The sequence below is a fragment of the Cygnus atratus genome, chromosome 1 (genome assembly GCF_013377495.2).
Source record: "Cygnus atratus isolate AKBS03 ecotype Queensland, Australia chromosome 1, CAtr_DNAZoo_HiC_assembly, whole genome shotgun sequence".
Classification (NCBI taxonomy): domain Eukaryota; kingdom Metazoa; phylum Chordata; class Aves; order Anseriformes; family Anatidae; genus Cygnus; species Cygnus atratus.
The window spans coordinates 133,066,110-133,089,501 of record NC_066362.1 but is presented as its reverse complement, the minus strand read 5'-3'; the positions used below and the strand labels follow the sequence as shown (position 1 = coordinate 133,089,501).

At 42.5% G+C, this 23,392-nt stretch overlaps 1 protein-coding gene across 5 annotated transcripts in view; it reads left to right on the top strand.

The window, feature by feature from the left end:
* STS (steroid sulfatase) overlaps positions 1-17,272 on the top strand; it is a 120,197-nt gene extending 102,925 nt beyond the window's left edge. For 2 of the 5 annotated variants that reach the window (XM_035542095.2, XM_035542094.2), the window contains exon 13: positions 15,350-17,272. In XM_035542095.2, coding sequence (XP_035397988.1) covers positions 15,350-15,732 — 383 coding nt within the window. In that variant the 3' untranslated portion in view covers positions 15,733-17,272. Of the gene's footprint in view, positions 1-8,498; positions 8,552-8,664; positions 9,605-15,349 lie in introns of those variants that run through there. The other 3 variants (XM_035542096.2, XM_050709299.1, XM_035542097.2) reach the window with 3 other exon arrangements.
* The last annotated feature ends 6,120 nt before the right edge of the window (positions 17,273-23,392 follow it).

Here is a 23,392-nt window from a genome sequence, read left to right as displayed (position 1 = left end):
CTCCCCTCAGATATTTATATACATTAATGAGGTCTCAATAACGTTCTTTTGGGTTTATTTTTTTGCTCCTGATTTTATTCTTTGATGTTATCAAAAGACACACTTTTTTTTTGAATTGTGTCAAACATCTGAAACTTCATCTGATGAAGTTCATTATGATATTTTAATCTCCTTGATTATTGAAGTTACTTTGTTTCCCCTGCTTCCTAACTTGTTTTGTAAGCATCAACTTCACTCCTTATTTGCCCCCTTGTGGTTTTGTTTGTTTGTTTGTTTGTTTTCCACTGCATGATCTTACATGGAGGCACCAAAATCAAGGAAAACCTCCAAAAATCCCAAATGATCTCCCAAATCCTTAGTTTGTTTTCAGTAATTCAACCACAAGAGGTGGAGGAAGCAGAGCAAACATCATGTCATTTACCTAACCTACCTGAGTAACTGTTTTAATTTGCTATCTTGAGCATCACATCAGAGCAGCTGCAGATGAATTTTGGTGATGCAGTAGGGGTGTATTACTTGGTAAGTGTGAAATAACATAACAGCTGAAGGGGAGAAGAGCATTTCTAGTTTAAACACAAACCACAAAACTAATTATATCAAGCTCAAGAAACTTGACCTAATCAACAGATACACATTTCTGGTACCAATATTTTAGGTAAGAAAGTGTTTCCTTTGACAAACATGACAAATCCTTTACATTATTTTCTTCTCTTGGCTCTGCTGTGTGAAAAGAACAGCAGAATTACCGTGAAGCTATATGGAAAGCCTGTTCATATACTGGGATGTGGGGGGCACTCAGGTGGATCCCCTGAGGGGGGAAGTGGCAGTCCAGACAGGTGACTGCGTGGAGCTCTGGAATCTGGAGACCCACCTGGGTCCTGAGAGAAGACAGGGCAGTCATGGGTGCAGGTGTGCCCTGCTTAAGGAACTCCTCGAGCAGGTGGCTGGGCTGCAGCGAGAAATCGGGGCTCCTGAGAGTCTCTGAGGGTTACAGATAGGAGGTGTCAACCTGCCCCTGCTGATGCCCAGCAGCCCCCTCCTGAGTCCCTGCAAGGGGTAGTAGCTGACCCAGCCGATCACATGCAGGACAGAGAGCTTGACCGCCCACAAGAGAAAAGGGGCTGGACCCTCATCTCAGCTCGAAGCAGAAAGAGACGTTTGCCCCCAACACCCACGGTGCCACCAACCCCCACAGTGTCCCTGGGTAATAGATTTGAGGCTCTCAGGGAAGAAAAGGAAGAGGTTGAGGGTCTGGACAGTAGTCCGAACCTGGGAAGCAACCCTGAGAAGCGTGTCAAGACTGGGGGAAATACTGAGCATAGGGATCGGGGCCGGATGGAGCACTGCATCACAACCAGTGGCACAAAAAAAAGAGCGGAGAGTCTTAGTGATCGGAGACTCCTTGCTGAGTGGCACTGAGGCTCCCATTTGTTGCCCAGATAACCTATCCAGAGAGGTGTGCTGTCTTCCTGAGGCACGTGTCAGAGACATTAGGAGGGCTCTGCCACAGCTCATTAAACTGGAGGACTACTATCCTCTTGTCATTCAGGTTGGATCCCGGGCAGCTGCAACTAGAAAAAGGAGGAATATTAAAACGGACTTTGCATCCCTGGGAAGGTTGTTGAACGGGTTGGGGGTGCACGTAGTGTTCTCCTCTGTCCTCCCACTGGGTGACCAGGACCCAGAAAGAAGGAGAAGGACGGGACAGGTGAACGACTGGCTGAGGAGGTGGTGTCTGGACCAAGGATTTGGGTATTTCAATTTTGGGCAGTCCTTTGAGAAGCCAGGTATGTGGGCTGCTGACCGACTCCAACTCAGCAAGTGGGGCACAAGTGTGTTTGGGAGCAAGCTCTCTGGGCTGATTACCAGGGCTTTAAGTTAGGTGTTTTTTTTTGATGGGGGAAGGGAGGGGAGCTAAAAGTGACAGAGAAGGGCTGGGGGAAGTTGTCACTGCTGTCACTGTTGAAGATAGTAGGGAAAAACCTCTGAGTTGTCCCACAGGATTGTCTGAGGGCTCCTCAAGAGAAGGTAATGATCCCGATACCCCATCCAGAATCTTCTTCTTGCATCCCTCCAGGGGTAACTGTGCCTGCTGCTTCCCTAAAGTGCCTGTATACCAATGCGCGGAGCATGGGAAATAAACAGGATGAGCTCGAGATCTGTGTTCGGTCGCAGGGCCACGATCTCGTTGCAATCACAGAGACGTGGTGGGACAGCTCGCATGACTGGAACGCTGTCATGGAGGGCTATGTCCTTTTTAGGAAAGACAGGCTGGGGAAGTGGGGGAGGTGGGGTTGCCATTTATGTGAGGGAGCAATTAGAGTGTACCCAGCTCCACCTGGGGGAGGGTGAAGGACAAGTGGAGAGCTTGTGGGTGAGAATTAAGGGGTGGGCTGGTATGGGGGACACTGTTGTGGGGGTGTACTACAGGTCACCAGATCAGGAAGAGGAGGTCGATGAGGCCTTCTACAAGCAGCTGGTAGTAGCCTCATGATCACGGGTGCTGGTCTCATAGGGGACTTCAATTGTCCAGACATCTGTTGAGTAAGCAACTCGGCCAGGCACGCGCAGTCCAAACGGTTCGTACAATGCGTTGAAGACAATTTTCTGACGCAGGTGGTGGAGGAGCTGATGAGGCGGGGGGTGCTTCTGGACCTTGTCCTTACCAACAGGGATGGGCTTGTTAGGGATGTGAAGGTTGGGGGCAGCTTGGGATGCAGCGACCATGAGATGGTGGAGTTCAAGACGGAACTTGGTGGAAGAAGTAAGGCTAAAAGCCGGATTGCTACCCTGGAATTTCAGAGAGCCAACTTTGACCTCTTCTGGGACCTGCTTGGGAGTATCTCATGGGCTAGGTTGCTAGAAGGCAAGGGTGCTTGTGAGAGCTGGGCAACATTTAAACAGCACTTCCTCCAAGCATCGGTGCATCCCTAAGAGTAGGAAATCGGGGATGGGGGGCAGGAAACCTGCATGGATGAGCAAGGAGCTCATCGATAAGATCAAAAGGAAGAGGAAGGTCTATGAAATGTGGAAAAAGGGCCTGTCCTCTTGGGAGGAGTATAGAAGTGTTGTCAGGGCCTGCAGGGACGCGATGAGGAAGGCTAAAGCCCACCTAGAGATGAGGCTCGCAAAAGAGATAAAAGATAATAAGAAGGGTTATTTTAAGTATGTAAACAGTAAAAGGAAGACTAGGGATAATGTGGGTCCCTTGCTGAATGAGGGGGGTGTCCTGGTAACGGGAGATGCCGAGAAGGCGGAGATACCGAATGCTTTCTTTGCTTCAGTCTTTGCTTCAAGGACTCCCGCCCCGGGACTCCTCGACCCTGGCGGGAGGAGAAAGGGTCTGGGAAATGGAGGGCTCCCCCCTGGTTGACGAGAGAGTGGTTAAGGAGCGTCTGAGTGGGCTCAACGCACACAAATCCATGGGTCCCGATGGGATGCATCCACGTGTGCTAAGGGAGTTGGCAGAGGTGATCGCCGAACCGCTCTCTATCATCTTTGAAAGGTCCTGGAGAACAGGAGAGGTGCCTGAAGACTGGAGGATAGCCAATGTCACTCCGGTCTTCAAGAAGGGCAAGAAGGAGGATCCGGGAAACTACAGGCCAGTCAGTCTCACCTCTGTCCCTGGAAAGGTGTTGGAACAGTTTGTTCTGGATGCCATCTCCAAGCAACTGGAAGAGAAGAAGGTTATGAGGAGTAGTCAGCATGGATTCACCAAGGGGAAGTCGTGTTCGACCAACCTCGTTGCCTTCTATGATGGCATCACCAGCTTGGTAGATGGGGGGAGAGCAGTGGATGTCATCTACCTTGACTTTAGCAAGGCTTTCGATACTGTCTCCCATGACATCCTGCTAGCAAAGCTGAGAAAGCGTGGGATAGAGGAGTGGACAGTGAGGTGGGTTGAGAACTGGCTGACTGGCCGAGCTCAGAGGGTGGTGATCGGTGGCGCAGAGTCCGGGTGGAGACCTGTAACCAGCGGTGATCCCCAGGGGTCGGTGCTGGGTTCGGTCTTGTTCGACATCTTCATCGACAACCTTGATGAGGGAATAGTGTCTGCCCTCAGCAAATACGCCGATGACACAAAGCTGGGAGGAGTGGCTGACATGCCAGAAGGCTGTGCTGCCATTCAGCGAGACCTGGAGAGATGGGCAGGAAGAAACCGAATGAGGTTTAATAAGAGCAAGTATAGAGTCCTGCACCTGGGAAGGAACAACCGGACATATCAGTACAGGCTGGGGGACGACCTGCTGGCGAGGAGCTCTGAGGAGAGGGACCTGGGGGTCCTGGTGGACGACAGGTTGACCATGAGCCGGCAGTGTGCCCTCGTGGCCAAGAGGGCCAATGGGATCCTGGCGTGCATTAAAAGGAGCGTGGCCAGCAGGTCAAGGGAGGTGATCCTCCCCCTCTACTCTGCCCTGGTCAGGCCTCACCTGGAGTACTGTGTCCAGTTCTGGGCTGCCCGGTACAAAAAAGACAGGGATCTCCTGGAAAGAGTCCAGCGGAGGGCCACAAAGATGATACAGGGCCTGGAGCATCTTCCCTGTGAAGAAAGGCTGAGAGACCTGGGTCTGTTCAGCCTGGAGAAAAGGAGACTGAGAGGGGATCTCATCAATGTGTGTAAATACCTGAGGTGTGGGAGACAGAGGGATTTGGCCAACCTCTTTTCAGTGGTTTGTGGGGACAGGACAAGGGGCAATGGCCATAAGATGGAGCACAGGAAGTTCCGCACCAACATGAGAAAGAACTTCTTCACAGTGAGGGTGACAGAGCACTGGAACAGGCTGCCCAGGGAGGTTGTGGAGTCTCCTTCTCTGGAGATATTCAAGGCCCGTCTGGATGCCTACCTGGGCAGCCTGCTCTAAGGAACCTACTTTGGCAGGGGGGTTGGACCTAATGATCTTTCGAGGTTCCTTCCAACCCCTTCAATTCTGTGATTCTGTGATTCGATTCCCAACTTACTCTAGAGAGAAAGACAAATAAAGGGGATGTAGTGGTTTTACCCTGCTGGTCAGCTGAACACCACAACCACTTGCTCACTCCCCTTCCTCAAAGGGAAAGAGGGAGAAAATACAATGGAAAGGGATTAAGGGTTGAAATAAGGACAGGGAGAGCCCTCAAAAATTAGCATCACAGACAAAACAGACTCAACACTGGGAGATTAATAGAATTTGTTGCCTACTAATAACAGGCTAGAGCAGTGGGAAACAAAAAGCAAGCTAATAAACACCTTCCCTCCAACCACCCTCTTCTACCTCCTCCCCCCATGCGGCGCAGGGGAACGGGGAATGGGGGCTGCGGTCAGTCCCTAACGCTTCATCTCCACCACTCCTTCACAGTCACTCCCTGCCCCTGCTCCACGTAGGGTCCTTCCCACGGGATGCCGTCCTTCCCGAACTGAGCCTGCAGGGGCTGCCCACAGGCAGCAGCTCTTCAGGAACTGCTCCCACATGGCTCTGTACCACGGGGTCCATCCCCCAGGAGCAAACTGCTCCAGCACGGGTCCCCCACGGGCAGCAGCTCCCTCCAGACCCCGTGCTCCCGCGTGGGCTCCTCTCCACGGGCTGCAGCTCCGGCCCGGGGCCTGCTCCTGCGGGGGCTCTCCATGGGCCGCAGCCTCCTCCAGGCCACATCCACCTGCTCCACCGGGGCTCCTCCACAGGCTGCAGCGTGGAGATCTGCTCTGCCATGGGACCCATGGGCTGCAGGGGGACAGCCTGCTCCACCAGGGGCCTCTCCCTGCACAGGCCGCAGGGGAACTGCTGCTGCGTGCCTGGAGCACCTCCTGCTCTCCTGCTGCACTGACCTTGGGGGCTGCAGGGCTGGTTCTCACTCCTCTCTCTCCCAGCTGCTGTTGTGCAGCAGTTGTTTTTTTTCCTTCTTTTTTTCTGCTCTCCTAGAGGCCCACCCAGCGTTACTCCCTGGCTCAGCTCTGGCCAGTGGTGGGTCCCTTTTGGAGCTGGCTGGATCTGGCTCTGATCTGACATGAGGCAGCTGCTGGGCTCTGCTCACAGAGACCACCCCTGCAGCCCACCTGCTACCAAGCCCTTGCAACATCAACCTAATACAGGGGAAAAATGAATTATATTTTTCCTTTAAAAAAAAAAAACTGTATTTAATATTTACATTATTTCTATTCATAATGAGAGCATAAACCTAACGTTTCTGCTTGCAAAGGTGTACTTTTTGGAACAAGTCTTTTTTCTGTAGCTTGTGTTTGGTTTCTGAGAATGCGGAATCCCAGGCTAGATTCCTAGCTGTGCCACTAGAAATTTCAGCATCTCAGTTTCTTTTTCATCACGTTAAAGAGACACTGTTCACTTTTAGTAATTATGCATTATTTCTGTTTTTAAATAACATAATTAAAGTACAAGTAAATTTAAAGTTTTACCGAAGTGAAAATTAATTTATTTTCCAATGATTCTGAGTTCTGGCTAGGCCAATGCTAATCAGAAATACTTTTGGACTTATTCGTGTCTTTTTTTTTTTTTTTTTTTTTTTTTGCATGAAGTTTTTGAAGTTTCTATGATTTTTAAAATACTTCAGTTTCTTGCACAACAAGTGCTTAAAATGTGAAAATTTGACCTGCGAGTTAATATAAACTCTTAAGAGGCGGGGACAATAAAGGAATATTGGGGAAATACAATATCCAAAACAAACTATTTCAAATCATGTTGAAAGTATGGTTGCATAGGCTTGTTATGAAAAGAATTGTTTTAAGAGACTTAACTAGACCAGACTCTAAAAATGAGCTATTCTCTTTTTCTCTCTTTCTTTTTCTTTTTCTTTACACTTCCCTTTCTCCTTGTTTAAATTACAAACTAAGGAGGAGGAATGGTTGCAGCTTGGAAAGCACAAGCCAAACCTTCTGTACACCAATCCAGTGAACCATTCCTCATGAAAAAAAAAAAATCTCAGAATTACAGACTTTGATTATTTGATTACTTTATGTGACTGAACAGAGTTCACTCACCGGAATGATTTTATATTAATTGATCGACAGAGCTGAAGTAACCTGTCCTCAAAATAATTCTGAGCTCTCTTCATTTAACTCCTATATAATATGTTATTAAAATGAATTCATTCCATTTACAGGCCCAGGAGACCCTTCTTTCGTCTTGTTTTTAATAGTAAGGATATTTTAGCAAATTATACCACTTCAGAAGGGTAAAGCCTGTTTTTCACTATGCCACATGTCTGCCTTTCTTATTCTGGGAAGTAGGAGAGGGTCAAGGTTGTTTACCTTTTCCATCACTTATAGTCATCTGGAGAACAGTTGAAGCTCTCTGCATCCATTTGCACACTGCCAAGGACAAGAAAATATTCCCATTGCTTTCCTAAAACCAGGCTTCTCTTCAGACTCAAGCATTCATGCTGACTGTAGAGCTGTGAAATGAGGTTTGACTTTTGCAGAGAAGTCCACACTGGCTGACTGCTGAATTTCTCTGAAAAATCTTAATCTTGAACATTTCCATATGAAAATAGGTAATAGACAGCTTCTAGAAATTTTTATAGGAATAAATGTATATAATAGTCCCTGCTGGTTGTCTTTAACAGAATATCTTGTGGTTTTGGTGGTTAGATTTAATTCAGGATTTTTGGTGACGGAGAGGGTCAACTGCATTTATTGTACATGCGCTCAGTAATCATATTTTACACAGATTTCTAGTAGGCATCTGTTTTCCATTCCCTAAATGCAGGCTCATAACAAGCTTAGTCAAACAGGTTTACATTTTTCTTTGACCCTTTTCTTTCTATTTAAAGATTAAACTCATTATCAATTTTCAGATTAATGATTTGGAATATTTCTGTGCATTCTGTGTATCAAAGGTTTTTTAGATATCCAAATTTTTAAAGATTTTTAAAAATGTCTGGAGAGACATCTATGAAGAAATTCTTGGAGATGGTTTTGTTTAGTTCAAACTTGTTTGAAAATATTTGCAGTAGTTGCTTAGAATTTCCTTTACATCTTTGTCTCGTGTGTTTGACTCAGTATCAGGAAAATAGCTGTCTGAATCTTGCATATCTGTTCATTTCAATCAAGATGATTGCATCCACTTTATGTCAGAGAGGAGTGATTGTCCTCAATTTATTTTCTATTAACAAAATGCATTTTTTGAAGGACAGAAAGGACAAAAGGCAAAACACCATTCTGAATAGATTTCTCTTTAATTTTTGTCATCCTTGGCAAAGTGGCTATGCTTTGTTACATTCTTAAGTGTGTTACACTCTTGTTTCTTAGCTATGTCTATTACTGACTCCAGTGGAAAACCAGTACATGCAAATCACCACTCTTTTTCTCAGAAACAATGAAACAGACCACTAATTTTGTTAGTGCCAACATTATCTTCTGTCTTCAGCATGACATCAACTACTGTTTAGATGAATTGAAAATTATATGGACAATTCAACAAGTGAATAGACCCTTGAACCAAATTTTTATCAAGTGTCAAGATTATATGCATCAGATTACTATGGGTGGAATCCTTTTTTCTTTCCAGGGCAAAATGTATTCTTCAGTGTTCCTCTACTAACTAGGACTTCCAAAGATGAGGTATGATATTGCATTCACACTTCCTTTTTTAGCAACATAATTTCTGTGCCCATTTGGGAGTTTCTTTAACAAGTGAAAAAACCTCTATAAATGATCTGTCATTCTTTCTGAAGATGATAACGAAGACTTCAGGAAGATAATTCTTTGTCAGCTTCTACCATTCAGCTAATAATCTTGACTCAGAACAGAATTCAGTGGACCCTGTGTAGTGGGTTTACATGGCAAGGTTTTGGTAGCAGAGGGCCATAGGGGTGGCTTCTGTGAGAAGAATCTAGAAGCTGCCCCATGTTTGGTAAGGGCCCCACTGCTGACCAGAGCTGAGCCAATAAGTTATGTTGCTTTGTGCCTCTGTGAGAGCAGATTTAAGACAGGGGAAAAAAAACACTGCAACACACAGCAGCTGGGAGAGTGAGAGGAGTGAGGAACAGCCTTGCAGGCACCAAGGTCAATGAAGAAGGAGGGGGAGAGGTGCTCCAGGCGCCAGAGCAGAAGTCCCCTGCGGCCTGTGGTGAGGACCATGGTGAAGCAGGCTGTCCCCCTGCAGCCCATGGAGTACCACTGTGGAGCAGGGTTCCATGCTGCAGCCCGTGGAGGAGACCACGGTGGAGCAGGTAGACCTGCACCGACGGAGACTGTGGCCTGTGGAAGACCCCTGCCGGAGCAGATTCCAGGCTGGACCTGTAGCCCGGGGAGAGGAGACCACGCAGGAGCAGGTGACCTGGCAGGAGCTGCCGCCTGTGGGGGATCCAGGTTGGAGCAGTTTGCTCCTGAGGGATGGACCCCATGGTATGGACCCATATCTGGAGCAGTTTGCTCCTGAGAGATGGACCCCATGGTACGGACCCATATCTGGAGCAGTTCTTGAAGAGCTGCTGCCTGTGGGCAGCCCACGCCGGATCAGTTCACCAAGGACTGCATCCCGTGGGAGGGACCCCACAGCACAGGGGATGAGAGTGACCGAGAAGGAGCGGCGGCGAAGAAGCGCTATAGACTGACCATAACCCCCATTCCCCTGTTCCCCTGTGCCGCTTGGAGGGAGGAGGTGGAAGAGGGTGGATGGGGGGGGGGGGAAGGTGCTTTTGGTTTCTTTCCTTTGTTTCTCGCTTCTCTAGCTTGCTAGTAATAGGCAATAAATCTTACTATCTCCCTATGCTGAGTCTGTTTTGCCCGTCACAATAATTACTGCGTGATCTCCTCGTCCTTATCTCAACCCTTGAGACCTTTTCATCATATTTTCTCCCCATTCCTCTTTCAGGAGGGGGAGTGAGAGAGCAGTTGTGGTGGAGCTCGGCCACACACCCGAGTAAAACCACCACACCCTGGTTCCACTGAATAGGACAGCACTTGCTCACCGGCTCATTCAAGAATTCACTCGTGACTTGGCTTCATTTCATCAGCCTGAGCATGGGTTTACCGTGTCTTGTATTATTGCTCCAGTAATGTTCAGTATGATTATTAGATGTCTACCACTGTGCAATCCTTTCAGATTTAGTGGATACTTAGCATTGCAGTTTCTATCCTTAAGATTTTAAAATCACCACTGTTAATGTGTAGGGTTTTTTTCATGTTTTTACCACAAATACTTTATGTTCTGCACAGTTCTTTATGCAAGCCTTTTCTATCAACAACCAATTCTTATAAATTAACATTATGTCTTTGATTATCACTCAGTTATTTTCCACCTACACTGGGACATAATGTGCTGTCTTTTAACTGATGTAACAATGTAACATTGTAAGATACCCAGATACAAGTATCTAAAAATTAAAAAAATCACTGAAAGAGTAAAGTTACAAAATTTTGAACTCAAATAGCAGATTTTTATTAGCTGTTTGAGGAATGCACATATTCATAAAAATAATACGTTTTCTTTATAGTAACCAAATAGTAGTCTCCATATGACATACATAGTTCTACAAGAACTTAGCAACCAAAATCTTGTTAAAATTGTTAAATATTTGAAGAGCTGAATAAATACACATGTGATATCTACCTTATATAAGATTAGTAGAGAATCTTGCACTTCTAAATTACTCTAAAGATATAAAAAGCAGGAAGAAAGGAATCAATCTAGCAGTAACAACAGTTATCTGAAGAATATCGTTTTCAAGTGAGTTGCGACTTTCATCTGTTACTCTGTAGAAATGTTGAAAAGCCGCCTTAAGATAGAACGTGAGAGCTCACCATGGCTACAGAGCACACAAAATGCGGGAAAAGTCTGTGGGCAATTTACATTTGTATGTAGCACTATGCCCAAAGGGTTATGCTCAAGTGCCTCTGAAGTCAAGGAGAGACCAGCTCCCCAACTTACAGTGAAGAACAGACTTGTTTAACTTGTCCTTCTCTTGAAAGATGAAACAAAATAATATGAACAAAGGCAATGACAATATTGGCAAACCTAGATCTATCTGTTGCAGATTAAATACAGTAAAAATAATGTTCAGGGAATAACACAGCAATAGCTTCTATTCACTTCAAGAAGTCCTTATCAGAAAATAGGATATAGCCATCAGTTATTAAGCACAGTGCTACTACTATAACAGAAATGACATCCATATCCACTGTGTCACGTCATCTTAGAAATATATCTTACCGAGAGCTTTTATTTAATCTTATGGCTGCTACCTGTCTGTTGGAACTGTGGTTGTCTGTATGAGTCTGAGAGGATAAATAGATCCTACAGATAAATAGATAAAACAGAAGAGCAGTCTGTTTAGGAGATCAAACTCTTAGCAATTGTGTTCATACCAGGCTTACTTGAACTAATTGCAACCTATTTTAATTTGAGACTGTTTATATGTACACTTTCTGTGGCTTTTATTTTTCTACATGTGCAAAGTGGTATTTGGAGGGCTGAATAGGTGAAATTGTTGGGCAATTCACTGAGCTGGAGAACTGCAGGAAAATATAGATGCTGAATAAAGTAGCTGTGAAACACTGGGACAGGGTCTCAATGGGTTCTGCAGACTTTGGGCTTGCCTGTTGTGTTTTGGAAGTGATCTGATATACTGACTGCGGGGGAGCCCTGACAATTTTACTACTAGGTTCACTGAAGAAGAGAGATATCTTTATATGAAAAGAGAGTTTACTATCCAGATGGTTTGCAGAACAAAGGCATTGTTAATTACTGAGAGATTAATTTGATCCTTGTAGTTAGCCCTCTGACAAAATGAGATTCTATATCAGCTGAGAGATACTGGGAGAGAACTCTCCCTTTTTAATATCCAGCCTTATGCAGCTCATCAGCTTTACCGATTAGAAGTCTGACAGTTCTTTATGTATCGTAGTATATTACACTGGATGCTTCACAGCCACAGCGACTGACAGATATGCTTTAGTTTTTATAATGCTTAGGAAATGGGTGGTTAAAATCTGCTCTGGTGTTCCTCCAGCACCACATGAAGTTCCAGACCCTCTGAAGCATCGCTGGAGTGCAACAGATGATCATTGCACACTAACAGCCTTGCTCTCCCAGAGCTCAGTGGTTTGCGTAGTATAAGCTTGATTTACATAGCAGCACAGCTGATAACCATCAGCTCTTGGAAAAACTAGCAATGCAGTTCAGACATGATATGATGTCACACACATGGCTGTCTCAAACCCCACACATGTTTTTTGCAACATGACAAATGCTCTGGATGTAAGCAAACCTGAAGAAATCTTTATTCTGCAGGGGAATCATAGAATCGCTCAGGTTGGAAGGATCAACCTGATCATCCAGTTCCAACCGCCCTGCCATGGGCAGGGATGCCACCCACTAGATCAGGTTGCCCAGGGCCTCATCTAACCTGGTCTTGGAACAAAAATCATGGTACAGTTTCCTCATTTTTTCTTTTCCCCATATCTTTATACTTACCTATATGAGCTGCTTGTAATTCAGAATCCCCATGCAGAATTTATATTGCTGTGTGCAAGCCCTTGAAATGGCCCTGTGCTACAATGTCCAATACCAAAAAAAATTGGCTGAAAATTTCTTTTCAATGTCTTTCAGCAGAAGTGTACAATCAAAGATAGATGTATGATAAGACAGCCTGACCTCAGAGTTCTCATGTGCATGGCCTTACTGGAATTTCTTTTAGTTGACATTTTAATAGCTATATATTTTTTTCTGCTTTTCTAACAAGGTGTTATAGTGCTCTGAACTGAATTTTCAGATGGGATAAATATTGTATGGTCTACAGAGGCACACAGAGAACTGATTAATAATGCCCTTTGGCTTTTTCTGTTCTTCATTGTCCAACTTGACAATTAAACAATTTAAAGAGCCTGAAGAAATGCTTAGTATAGAATCATATACCTTCCCAGAATGTAAATTTTAAATCTCAATAATTGAGAGGCGTATTTCTGCTCTGGGCAGTGTTCTGTGCCTAAGTTCAAAGAAATTTGAGGGGGAGCTTTAGATTTTGTTTGTTCATTTTAATTCTGAGAAAACAGCAAAGAATTCAAATATCAAACCAATATTTTAAAATGTTATTGGAGAAGGAGATGAGGAATGCTCCCGTCCTGTTCTTTCCCGTCCTGTCCCTCCTCCACAGTATGACTGAGCCATTGCTGCTGTTGCAGCCAGAGCCCTCGGTGCCTTTTAAAGCTTGTCATGTCCTATTGTCTGTGCCAGCAGGGTGCTCTCTGCCTTTAGAGCTGCTTCCTCTGTGCTGACTCCTGAGCAGCATTCACAGGTTTCTCCCAGTCTGTGTATGATAACAGTCACTGTTGACCCTGATTTAAGTGCAGACTAAGTGAACTGGAAGTCTCCAGATTCAGTCATTGAATTGGTTCCTAAAGGTAAAGTTCCTTCAGTGTGAAAAATGCTGTGGTATAGAAGAAGCTGTAAAGAATCATAGAATCACAGAATCACAGAACAGCTTGGGTTGGAAGGGACCTTAAAGATCATCCAGTTCCAACTCCCCTGCTGTAGGCAGGGATGCCACCCACTAGATCAGGTTTCCCAGAGCCTCGTCCAACCTGGTCTTGAACACTTCCAGGGGTGGGGCATCAACAGCTTCTCTGGGCAGCCTGTGCCAGTGCCTCACCACCCTATGAGTAAAGAATTTCCTCCTAACATCTAATCTAAATCTCCTCTCTTTTAGTTTAAAACCATTCCCCCTTATCCTATCACTACCTACCCAAGCAAAAAGTTGTTCTCCTTTTTTATAAGCCCCCTTTAAGTACTCAAAGGTCGCTATAAAGTCTCCCCAGAGCCTTCTCTTCTCCAGGCTGAACATCCCCAGCTCTCTCAGCCTTTCGTCATAGGAGAGGTGCTCCAGCCCTCTGATTATCTTCACAGCCCACTGTCTTTTAAAGTCATGCCATAGACAGGAACTGCAACCTGTGACTCTTTAATCCACTGAGATGTTTCTTTCTTTAAACCTGTTTTTATCTTTAAACATTGACTATGATTTAGTTACAGCAAGTCATGTAACAGTTCATCTGTCCCCTTGCAACATTTTCTAGTGCCTTCCATTCTGGTGAATTGGTGAATTGATTAATGAGTATTGATTACTGCAGTGCATATAAATTCTTGACAGGTTGTTACTAGAGTAACAAGCTTTCTGTGGACTTAACAATATTCAACAGAATACCGAAAAGAGTTTTTGCCCAGTTTAAAAAGGTGATACAAAAATGGTTTCAGCAATAGGGCGCTTAGCAAAGTAAATTACTGATATCTATTTGTGATATCTGTATACACTCAAATGGACAGGTAGTCAGACATTGTAGCCCTCAGCTGTTTACTATCCTGCCTTTGTTAATAATAAAGTACAGATTTTGTTCCTGATTAATTACTCCCTGGTTTTCTTCTGGAGAACTGTATGCTTCCTTGACTGGGAAGGACTGTGTGCTTCCCTGGAAATGCCTGTCTGTTCCTGTCTGCCCTGCCTGTCTGTTCTGTCATGCTCAAGGAAAATAATAGCCATTTCTTGCTTAATTCTTTCTTAAGTATTTGCAGGTTCTCCAGGGTGCCTTCTGTTCAAGAGTGCTTCTTGAAGGAATGGACTGATATCTGCTAGTTCTTTATCCAGGAATTTATTAGTATTTCAAATAGTGAAAATAGTGAATAAAGTTACACTATTGCAGAAAGTTCAATGTCTATACACAGCAAATTAAACTAAGTGAAAATGACCTATCTGGAAGATGTTTGGTTCCCATTTTACAAAGCCAAGGTTCACCTAAGAATTGAGCTACTGTAATAGCTTTTTTTTTTTTTTGAAAAAAAGTCATCTAGAGGCCTAAGACATGAATTTAGGATCCATTATACCAGTTCATGTCATCACATTTAATAAAATGAGAATCTCTGTCTTAACGTGTTTGGGGAGTATGCGTATGGCAGAGGGTACTGGGATAATGCAACAGGGAGATGAAGGGAGAAAAAGATAAAAATGAAATTATTTTTATTAGCAAAATGAGAAGCATTCATAGCTCAATCATGTCTGGATGTAGTCAAGTGAAAAAGGTAAATTTTAATATGTCTAAAAGAAGACAGTGCAATGTCTTAGTAAATATTTATGCAGATCTTAGTACTGTTTACTTAAAAAAGTGTTCTTTTAAGACTTCTTTTATTTAGTTCATTAGAATTCTTCCGAGGGAATTAAATAATTATTATAATTTCATAAATATATGTAGCATGAAAATCACCATGTTTTGCTTAATTTTGTTTTGCTCATTCCCTATGTTGTGGTTTGTGTACAGATAGAGGTTGTACCAAAAGACTGATGTCCTGTGGTATAAATTAGAGTTTTGTAAGATAAGGGGACTTTCAGTTGGTCATATTATCATTGACTGTTTTGTATTTGTAAACTGCAGGTGAGTCTGTCTGGAAAGTCTTCTTCTTCACTCCAAACTTCAGTCCTGAAGACTCTAATGGTTGCTACGATTCTCATGTTTGCTTTTGCCATGGAGGATTCATCACACGCCATGATCCCCCACTGCTCTTCGATCTCTCCAGAGACCCTGAAGAGAAAGTGCCACTGACTCCAAAAACAGAGAGCCGGTTCTATGAAATACTCAGGGTCATACAGCTAGCAGTAGCTAGCCACACCAGATCACTGCAAGCTGTCCCCGACCAGCTCTCTTGGGACAACCTTCTCTGGAAGCCATGGCTTCAGCCATGTTGCTCATCTCTCTTTCAGTCTTGCTACTGTGACTATGAGTCAGAAGACAGCCTGCTGGAGGTGCATTCTGGATAAACAAGCTGCAGTTCCCTTTCAGAAACTGGAACAAGGAGAATGTCTAGGTAGTTCACTTGAACCACTGCACAAAGCCTTTAGAAGTCTTTGTTATGTAGGATGAACTGTCTTTAATACAGTGTTGCGGTAGAATTTCAGTCAAGAAAATGTGCCAAGAGAAGGAGAGCAAGACACATCTTTTCTGACTTAATAATATAAGAAATGGTATGGAGCATATGCTGCTGCCCTTATCTACAAATGTATGTATTTTCTAGATTAGATTATTTTCTAGATATTCAGCTTCAGCTTTGTTTTTACACACTGAGGAATTCACCTGTTGTTTCTGTCAATTATAACCACTAAGTGCACACTTTTCTGTCCTTTTCAGTAAGTACTATTCACTGCTATTAGGATATTTCACCAAAAAATACAAATAGAGAGATAATGCTGGAGAAGTCCATCTGTGACTATAATTTGATAACTGACAGATAGGTAAAGAACAGATTTGTAGCAGCATCTCTATCAAAAAGCATCAACGATATGAAATAATAAACAGTGCCAAAAATCTAACACTGCATGCGCCATAAAAGTATAGAGAGCTATATAGTAGAAGACCTTGGTCCGCATTAAAATGGTGCTCTCTAACTAGCACCCTACTGCATGACATCAACCTTTGTTTAGAAGAGAAACCACTTCAGGTGCACCAGGTGTGTCCTTGAGTGTGTACTATAACTCTTCAGAAATACACGCAGGCCAAATTCATACCCAAGAAAGAAAGAAAGAAAGAAGGAAGGAAAGAAGGAAAGAAAAGAAAAAAGAGAAAGAAAAAAGAAAAAAAAAAGAAAAAAAAAGGAAATCATAAATTATTTAATCCCTGATCTAGACAAACCATTATATTCATAACCCAGTTGCTAAAATGAAAGATTTGGTCCATACCTAGTATCTGAGTTTCAAATTCATACTATAATATAAAGGCACTATTTACATACCATACCTGTTCTTCCACTGATGAGTGCAGTGTGCATCACAGATAAATAACATTTGGTCTTGCTTTAAATATTTTTGCTGTTGTTTAAGCTCTCTGGATAGGATCTACCATTTTCTGACAATAAACTTGGGCTTGAACATTTAAATTTTCTCAAAGCCAGATATACCACTTTCTTGAGTTCTTAGCAAGGCCTTGGGAAATCTACAATACTTCAGGGCTAATTTCTGTATCCGTTTTTATCTGCATCTTATTCGGTCACATTTTCTATCCACTCTATAGCCAGGCAAACAGTTTTATTTGGCAGATTGTACCAGAGGAGGACATACTAGCAAAATACTAAAACAATTTGATGCCTGATAATAGAAGGAGACTTGCTCCTTATTAGAGAACACTGGTTAATTCCAACATTTTAATGTATTACAGTCTGTTTGGTGGTATTACCAAAGCATTAATGCAAAAGAGATCTCAGCTGATAATAATGCAGCAGCTTCAGTCAGCTGACATTAAGGTTGTGACCCAGTTGTTGGGAGCTGTTGAAGCCTGTCCTATAAAAATAAATTGTGGTATAAGGTATATTTCTCTCTCTGTAAAATCTATCCTTTTTTTGATTTTTCTGTTGCAGTTTCCTATCTTGGGAAATGTACTCTTTCCTTGAAGGCCTATTTTTGATGTTTCACCTTGTGTTTATGATTGTATATGCTCTGTGAGCTCTCTGTAGGTAGCAAAGTCCTATGTGTGCTGATGAAGTTAGTCAGTTCAGGTATTTCGCCAATAGCCTCTCAGGACTGTTTATATTGTATCTGGAAAGCTGTCAGATGGCCATTCATGCAGCATAATTGCCTCCCTCCTTTATTTAATCACTGAATATACAACATAAATTTAGGAAGAAAGATCCCTGCAGTTTAAATGCAAGTACTTCTCTGCAGCGTTCACAGCAGGATCCACACATCCCAAACTCCTTGTCCCTACCATGTAGCCCAAGAGCCTCTTGGTGCTGGCCCCTCCGTGCCTGCCCTGCAGCTGGTGGGCAGCCCAACCTTCAGCCAGGGTGCACAGAGAGCAGTGGGGTGGAGGATGCTCTCTCTGGGTGCCACAGCTCTCCTGTGGCTTATGCAGCCTTTGCAAGCAAATACTCCTGCTGAATTATATGGACAGAAACGTTATGTATTAGCTATGCAGCAGTAACTCTTACAAACTGTTGTTGGGTCTGTTTTGTTCCCACTCTTGTTAGGCTGTGACCTTAACAAGGACCTCAATTTACATTGTTAAGGACATCCACACCTACTTCTTTTCATCAGGAAGATGCTATGTTAGTATTATACCTTTACTTTCTGCAGGTGTGAGAATTGTTTGTTCTCTTAACACAGCAGCTGATCTGTGCTGCCTGACTGAGGTACAAAAAATGACCATTTTTCTTCTGCTCTGTTTGCTTCTTGACTGAATAGAGTCTTTCTTTTATACCCTCATTGGGTTTTGGTGATATCTCTCCAGTACTCTTTCTTAAAACCTCCACACCCCTCAAACATTTTTCTAACTATTTCTTTGCCTTTAAGTCCTCCAACTTGTATGTCGTGTTGATCACAATGGCTGTTTTGCCCTAATCAATCTGAAAGTAAAAAGTGGTCTTTCTGAAAAGGTGTGATTTTTAGAACTCCTTGATGCTGCTAACCTTCTACTTATTTAATATGTAACAAGATTAACTGTGAATTATAAAATCTAAGAAATTAAAGCACATACAAAGAACTCTGAATAATAAAAGTTATTTCTTGTTTGTGCCACAAGCTTCATATTTACCAAAGTCTAATTTAATACAGCATTTAATATTTTGACATAAGCAATAAAATCTGAACTCCATTTTTACAATTGTTCCTTCAAGAAAGATTCTATTAAGAATAGGACAGTATTTTTCATTTTCTATGGCAATGCTATTTCATTTAATGCCTAAAATAAACCTTCCCTGTATTGCAAATGTATTATATTTTCAAGTACTGTACCTTCTGTTCTGGAGATAGCATGTCAGATCATAGTAATTAAAATAGTCTTGTTTATCTGCAAAATAAAATGAGAAACACAGCATACCATTTTTATAATTACATTGCCTGTTCTAACAAGGAGGTTTTGTTTTTCACAACATTGCTGATGGGATACTCATGAATCACAATTTATTAACAAGGAAGGTTCAAGGAGAATGTGCTTCTGTTGTACTTTGAGACTGGTTTTCAATCTACCATTTAACTAGGACTGATATTTTAACATGGTGCCTGATGGTAGAGTACATCAGTTTAAAGTGGGAGTTCAGCTTCAGAGGAAAGTGTATTCCTCTAGAGAATTATTTAACAGTATCACATCCTAGTTTATCACAGAGTCCCTCTATGGCACAGAGCAAGTCATTTAACTGTGTTTCTCGAGTCCTTATCTGTGCCTAAAGGAGGATAACAGTATTTCTCTAACTGTTGGGAATACTGAAAGAACAAAAGGTGCTAAAAGTGTTGAGCTGGTAAAGGTGCACTTTCTAGTCAGTAAGTCACCCTCTCTACAAAATGTGCAGTTTAAGAGATAGAAAACTAGTCTGTATAAAGATAATACTTAACTTCAGGTTTGCAAGTAGGCTGTGTGCTCACTGTTTAACACATGTGGGGTCAAGGCCTGGAGCAGAGAGAGGAGATGGCTAAAAAAGATGTGCATTGTGGATTCAGGGAAAGATATTAGTCTCATCTTTCTAATTATGCTTATTCTCAGTCTTTCCTCTTTTAGCAGACATAGGAGACCATATGGAATTTTTTTAATATTTCTCCCTTGTTGACGGGATGTCACAGGTTCTTGGCTCTTAAAAATGGAGATGTCCTGACTTGCCTCAAATTATTGTGTCAAGAAAAAAAAAAAAAAAAAAGGAAATAGCTTTTGGAGAGAGGTGTCAGCTTGTCAGCTCACTGAAATCCAACTGAAAGTTTGCAGAGATCTTAGTGAATATGGTCCATATCCTTCACAGCTCAGTGAGAATCATCACTTGCCAGCAAGAGCTTATCTCACATTGTAGTAATGTGAGATCTGGGTGTTCAGATGTGTGGACAATGTAGAAAATTTCACTTGAGATGTCATCTAATATAGGGAAAAAATGGAGAAAGAAAGAAAAGGAGGGCAAGCATAGCTGCAAGAATGCAATGTTCTAATGTCATTTATGCTAACATATCTTACCCAACTATTTTATCAAATGAGAGAGTATGATTGCTAAGGCATCTAATACATTGGTTACACTTTGTTCAGCTGTTTCCATTAGGTGACATATATTAATTTTTTTTTTTTTAAACTTACATTAGGACATGATAATTCTGTATGTAAAACAGACACCTGCATCTTCATCATTTCTCTGTCCTCTGGCATTACCTGGACACCATTTGAAATACGTTATCAGGATCTCACTTTCAAGAAGAGTCCTTCCTGGATGAGTGCACTGCAAACAGAGAGGCCAGCAGTGTGGCAGGAGAAAAGGTTGGCATAGCAAAACTCTTCCCTGGGAACCACCAGGGAGCAAATGGCATACATAGGGTTATCTCCAGTCTGAAGACAGAGTCCTACCAATTGCCAGTGGGTTTGGGTCTTTCAGGGACTGCAGGTGACCAAGAGGAACACAGACACCTCTGTGTCTGGCTGGACTCTGCCTGTACTCTGCAGTGGTGTCCTACAGTGCCAGCCTGTCAAGTGAAAACTTGCTTGGGACTCACAGGGATGAACGACCCCATGCCCCTGAGTAAAAACACACAGCAAACTATTCTTGAATCATCATTCAGGAGGCGACATCTTAATCTGAAGCTCTGGTTCTGAGGGAGCAATAGTCATGTGTTTTGGTCCTTGGAAGACCAGGAGACCTGTGCCAAACTCCCAAGACTCAAAAGCCTTACAGGCTGCTAAAACTGCAGGTGACTTGAAGAGTACTGAAAACATTGTGACAGGTCATAGGGCTTTTCCAAAACGTTCTGGTGTTCTCGGTGGCTTTTATTCACATTAAAAGCAACAAGAATTTCATCTACACAGCAGACAAAGATTGCTACAAATTGTTATTAAGAACATCCACAGTAGCTTTAATCTCCTAGATCAGCACTCAGAGCACTGAGCTTGCACCAACAAAAGCTTCAGTGACTGAAGCTTTTTTATGCACATGGAAAGAACTGAATTCTAGCCTCTCATTGAAGCTTGCACTACACTAGCTGGCTTGATTATCCGATGGTTACATCTCTAAATGTACCTTATCAAACAGTACAGGCCTTGAATGATCTGGATTATAGGCCTTGCAAAGCTTGTACAGCATCCTCTGAATACTTAATAATAATAAACAAATAATAAATAAATAAATAAATATTAATCATGCTAGATTCCCTGGGTAGATGGTTAGTCTTATCTATAAAAGAATAGTGCCACAAGAATTTCCCTTGAAAAGGAAAACTGTATTTGAAGAGAACAGGTTCATCATACATGACCAACTCAGTTATGAAAAACAAACAAACAAACAAACAAAAAACAAAACACCCTTCTACAATATTTATTCTACATTTTTAAATAATAAAGCATTTCAGTATGGATGAGATTTTATTGTATCTGATTTATGTGGAAAAAATAGGAAGTAGTTGAAATTATAAGGCAGAGCTCTTCATTTTCACACTTATTTAAAGAGAATTTCATATGAATTTGTGTTGGGTAGCAGTATTTATTCTAAAAGATTAGAGACAAAGCATCTCAGAAGCCTTATGGACTCAGGTTGGACTACAAGAGTATAACTTTGGTTTGATATGGTAGCCATTGCTCCCAAATGAAACCAAGCTGTCAAGGGAAACAGAACAAAACAAAACAAAACAAAACAAAACAAAACAAAACAAAAACCTTTAAAAATGGATTACCTGTGCAGATAATGCAGATAGTGATAAAAGATTACTAGAAGTTTGTACCATGTGTGAGAAATTTTTTTTTTTTTAGTTGTATCTTTTGTGTAATGCCATCTCCTGTCAAAAATACAAAATAATTAGGCTTAGAAAAATGTTCTGATTAGTTTTCAATTGTCAATCTTAAAACAACATATGTAATGCATTGGGAAGCAGCTGATTAATGTCACCCATCCAGAGAACTGTTTAAGCTCTAGGGAGATTATTAGAATAGGAATTTTACATCCTAACACCGCTGTGTCTCATACATATGAAAAACACAATCATCCAGTGACATCTCATCACTCACCAGGCTTTTTTAAAAACATATTATTCTGCAAAAGGATCAGCTTGGTGCCCCTCCTTTCTTTCCTATGATATTTACTAAAAATAAAGGCAAATCCTCTTAGATACCAAGATTTATGCCACTGAATGACAACCGTCTTTGATTATCTTTCAACAAAATTCAGTTGTAAGAGGCCATCCCTAGCAGCTAGATGGCATTCTGCCCTTTCTGGAAATTAATGACAATGACAGAAGTGTTTTGCTAGAGCTCAGGCAGCAGCATTAATGTGCACTACATGAAAGTTGCAGATAATCAGTTGTGCCCACCAGTTTTTAAGCACTCAGTACCAGACTATGAAGAGGGATGCCATCTTCGCATGTTAAACCTGGGCTCAGTTTCAGATATCTCCTGTGTTTCTCCTTTTTGCTGTTGTTGTGGTTTAGCCCGGCTGGCAGCTAAACACCACACAGCCGTTCGCTCACCCTCCCCCCTCCCTCTCTGGGATGGGGGAGAAAAACGGGAAAGTGAAGCCTATGAGTTGAGATAAAGACAGTTTATTAAGACAGGAAAATAATAATAATAATAATAATAATAATAATAATAGTATTAATAATAATAATGTGTACGAAATAAGTGATGCACAATGCAATTGCTCACCACCCGTTGACCGATGCCCAGCCTATCCCCGAGCAGCCGGCCCCCCCCACCCCGGCTAGCCACCCCTATATATTGTTCAGCATGACGTCAGATGGTATGGAATACCCCTTTGGCCAGTCTGGGTCAGCTGTCCTGGGTCTGTCCCCTCCCAGCTCCTGCTGCACCCCCAGCCTGCTCACTAGCAGGACAGAGCGAGAAGCTGAAAAGTCTTTGGCTTGGTGTAAGCACTGCTCTACAACAATTAAAACATCAGTATGTTATCAGTGCTCTTCTCATCCTAATCCAAAACATAGCACCCTGCCAGCTACTAGGAGGAAAATTAACTCTGTCCTAGCTGAAACCAGGACAGCTATCCAGACCCGTTCTGGGGAATGCAGTTTTGCTTTTAAAATCTTGCTTGGCAAATTTACCTAGAACAGTATTATGAATGCAAACCCTTTTTTGGCATGAAAGGAGGTTGTTACACAGTTTGAGGTGATTGTCTGTTACAATCCAGATTCTGGCCGAAAACTGTGAAGGCCAGAGTCTGAATCTAAACGGCTGAACACCTTGATCTTACAGTGTAATGACATCCTTTCATGCAAAGAGTGGGTTTGCAACCACGACACCATCTCAGGTAAAGCTGTAGAAAGACAGCAATGCCGTAAGAGACTCCTGAGGAACTGAGCCTGACTAATGCCACAGTTTCTTTTATGTGTTGAAAGCAATGAAAAATGGAGCAGACTTTTTGCTGTTCATTGAAATCTTGCTACCATTAAACCTCTGCTGATTAGTGCAGAGATGACCAGCCCTATACAATAAACTGTGGCTTAAATGGGCCTTGTCCTTTAATCCAAT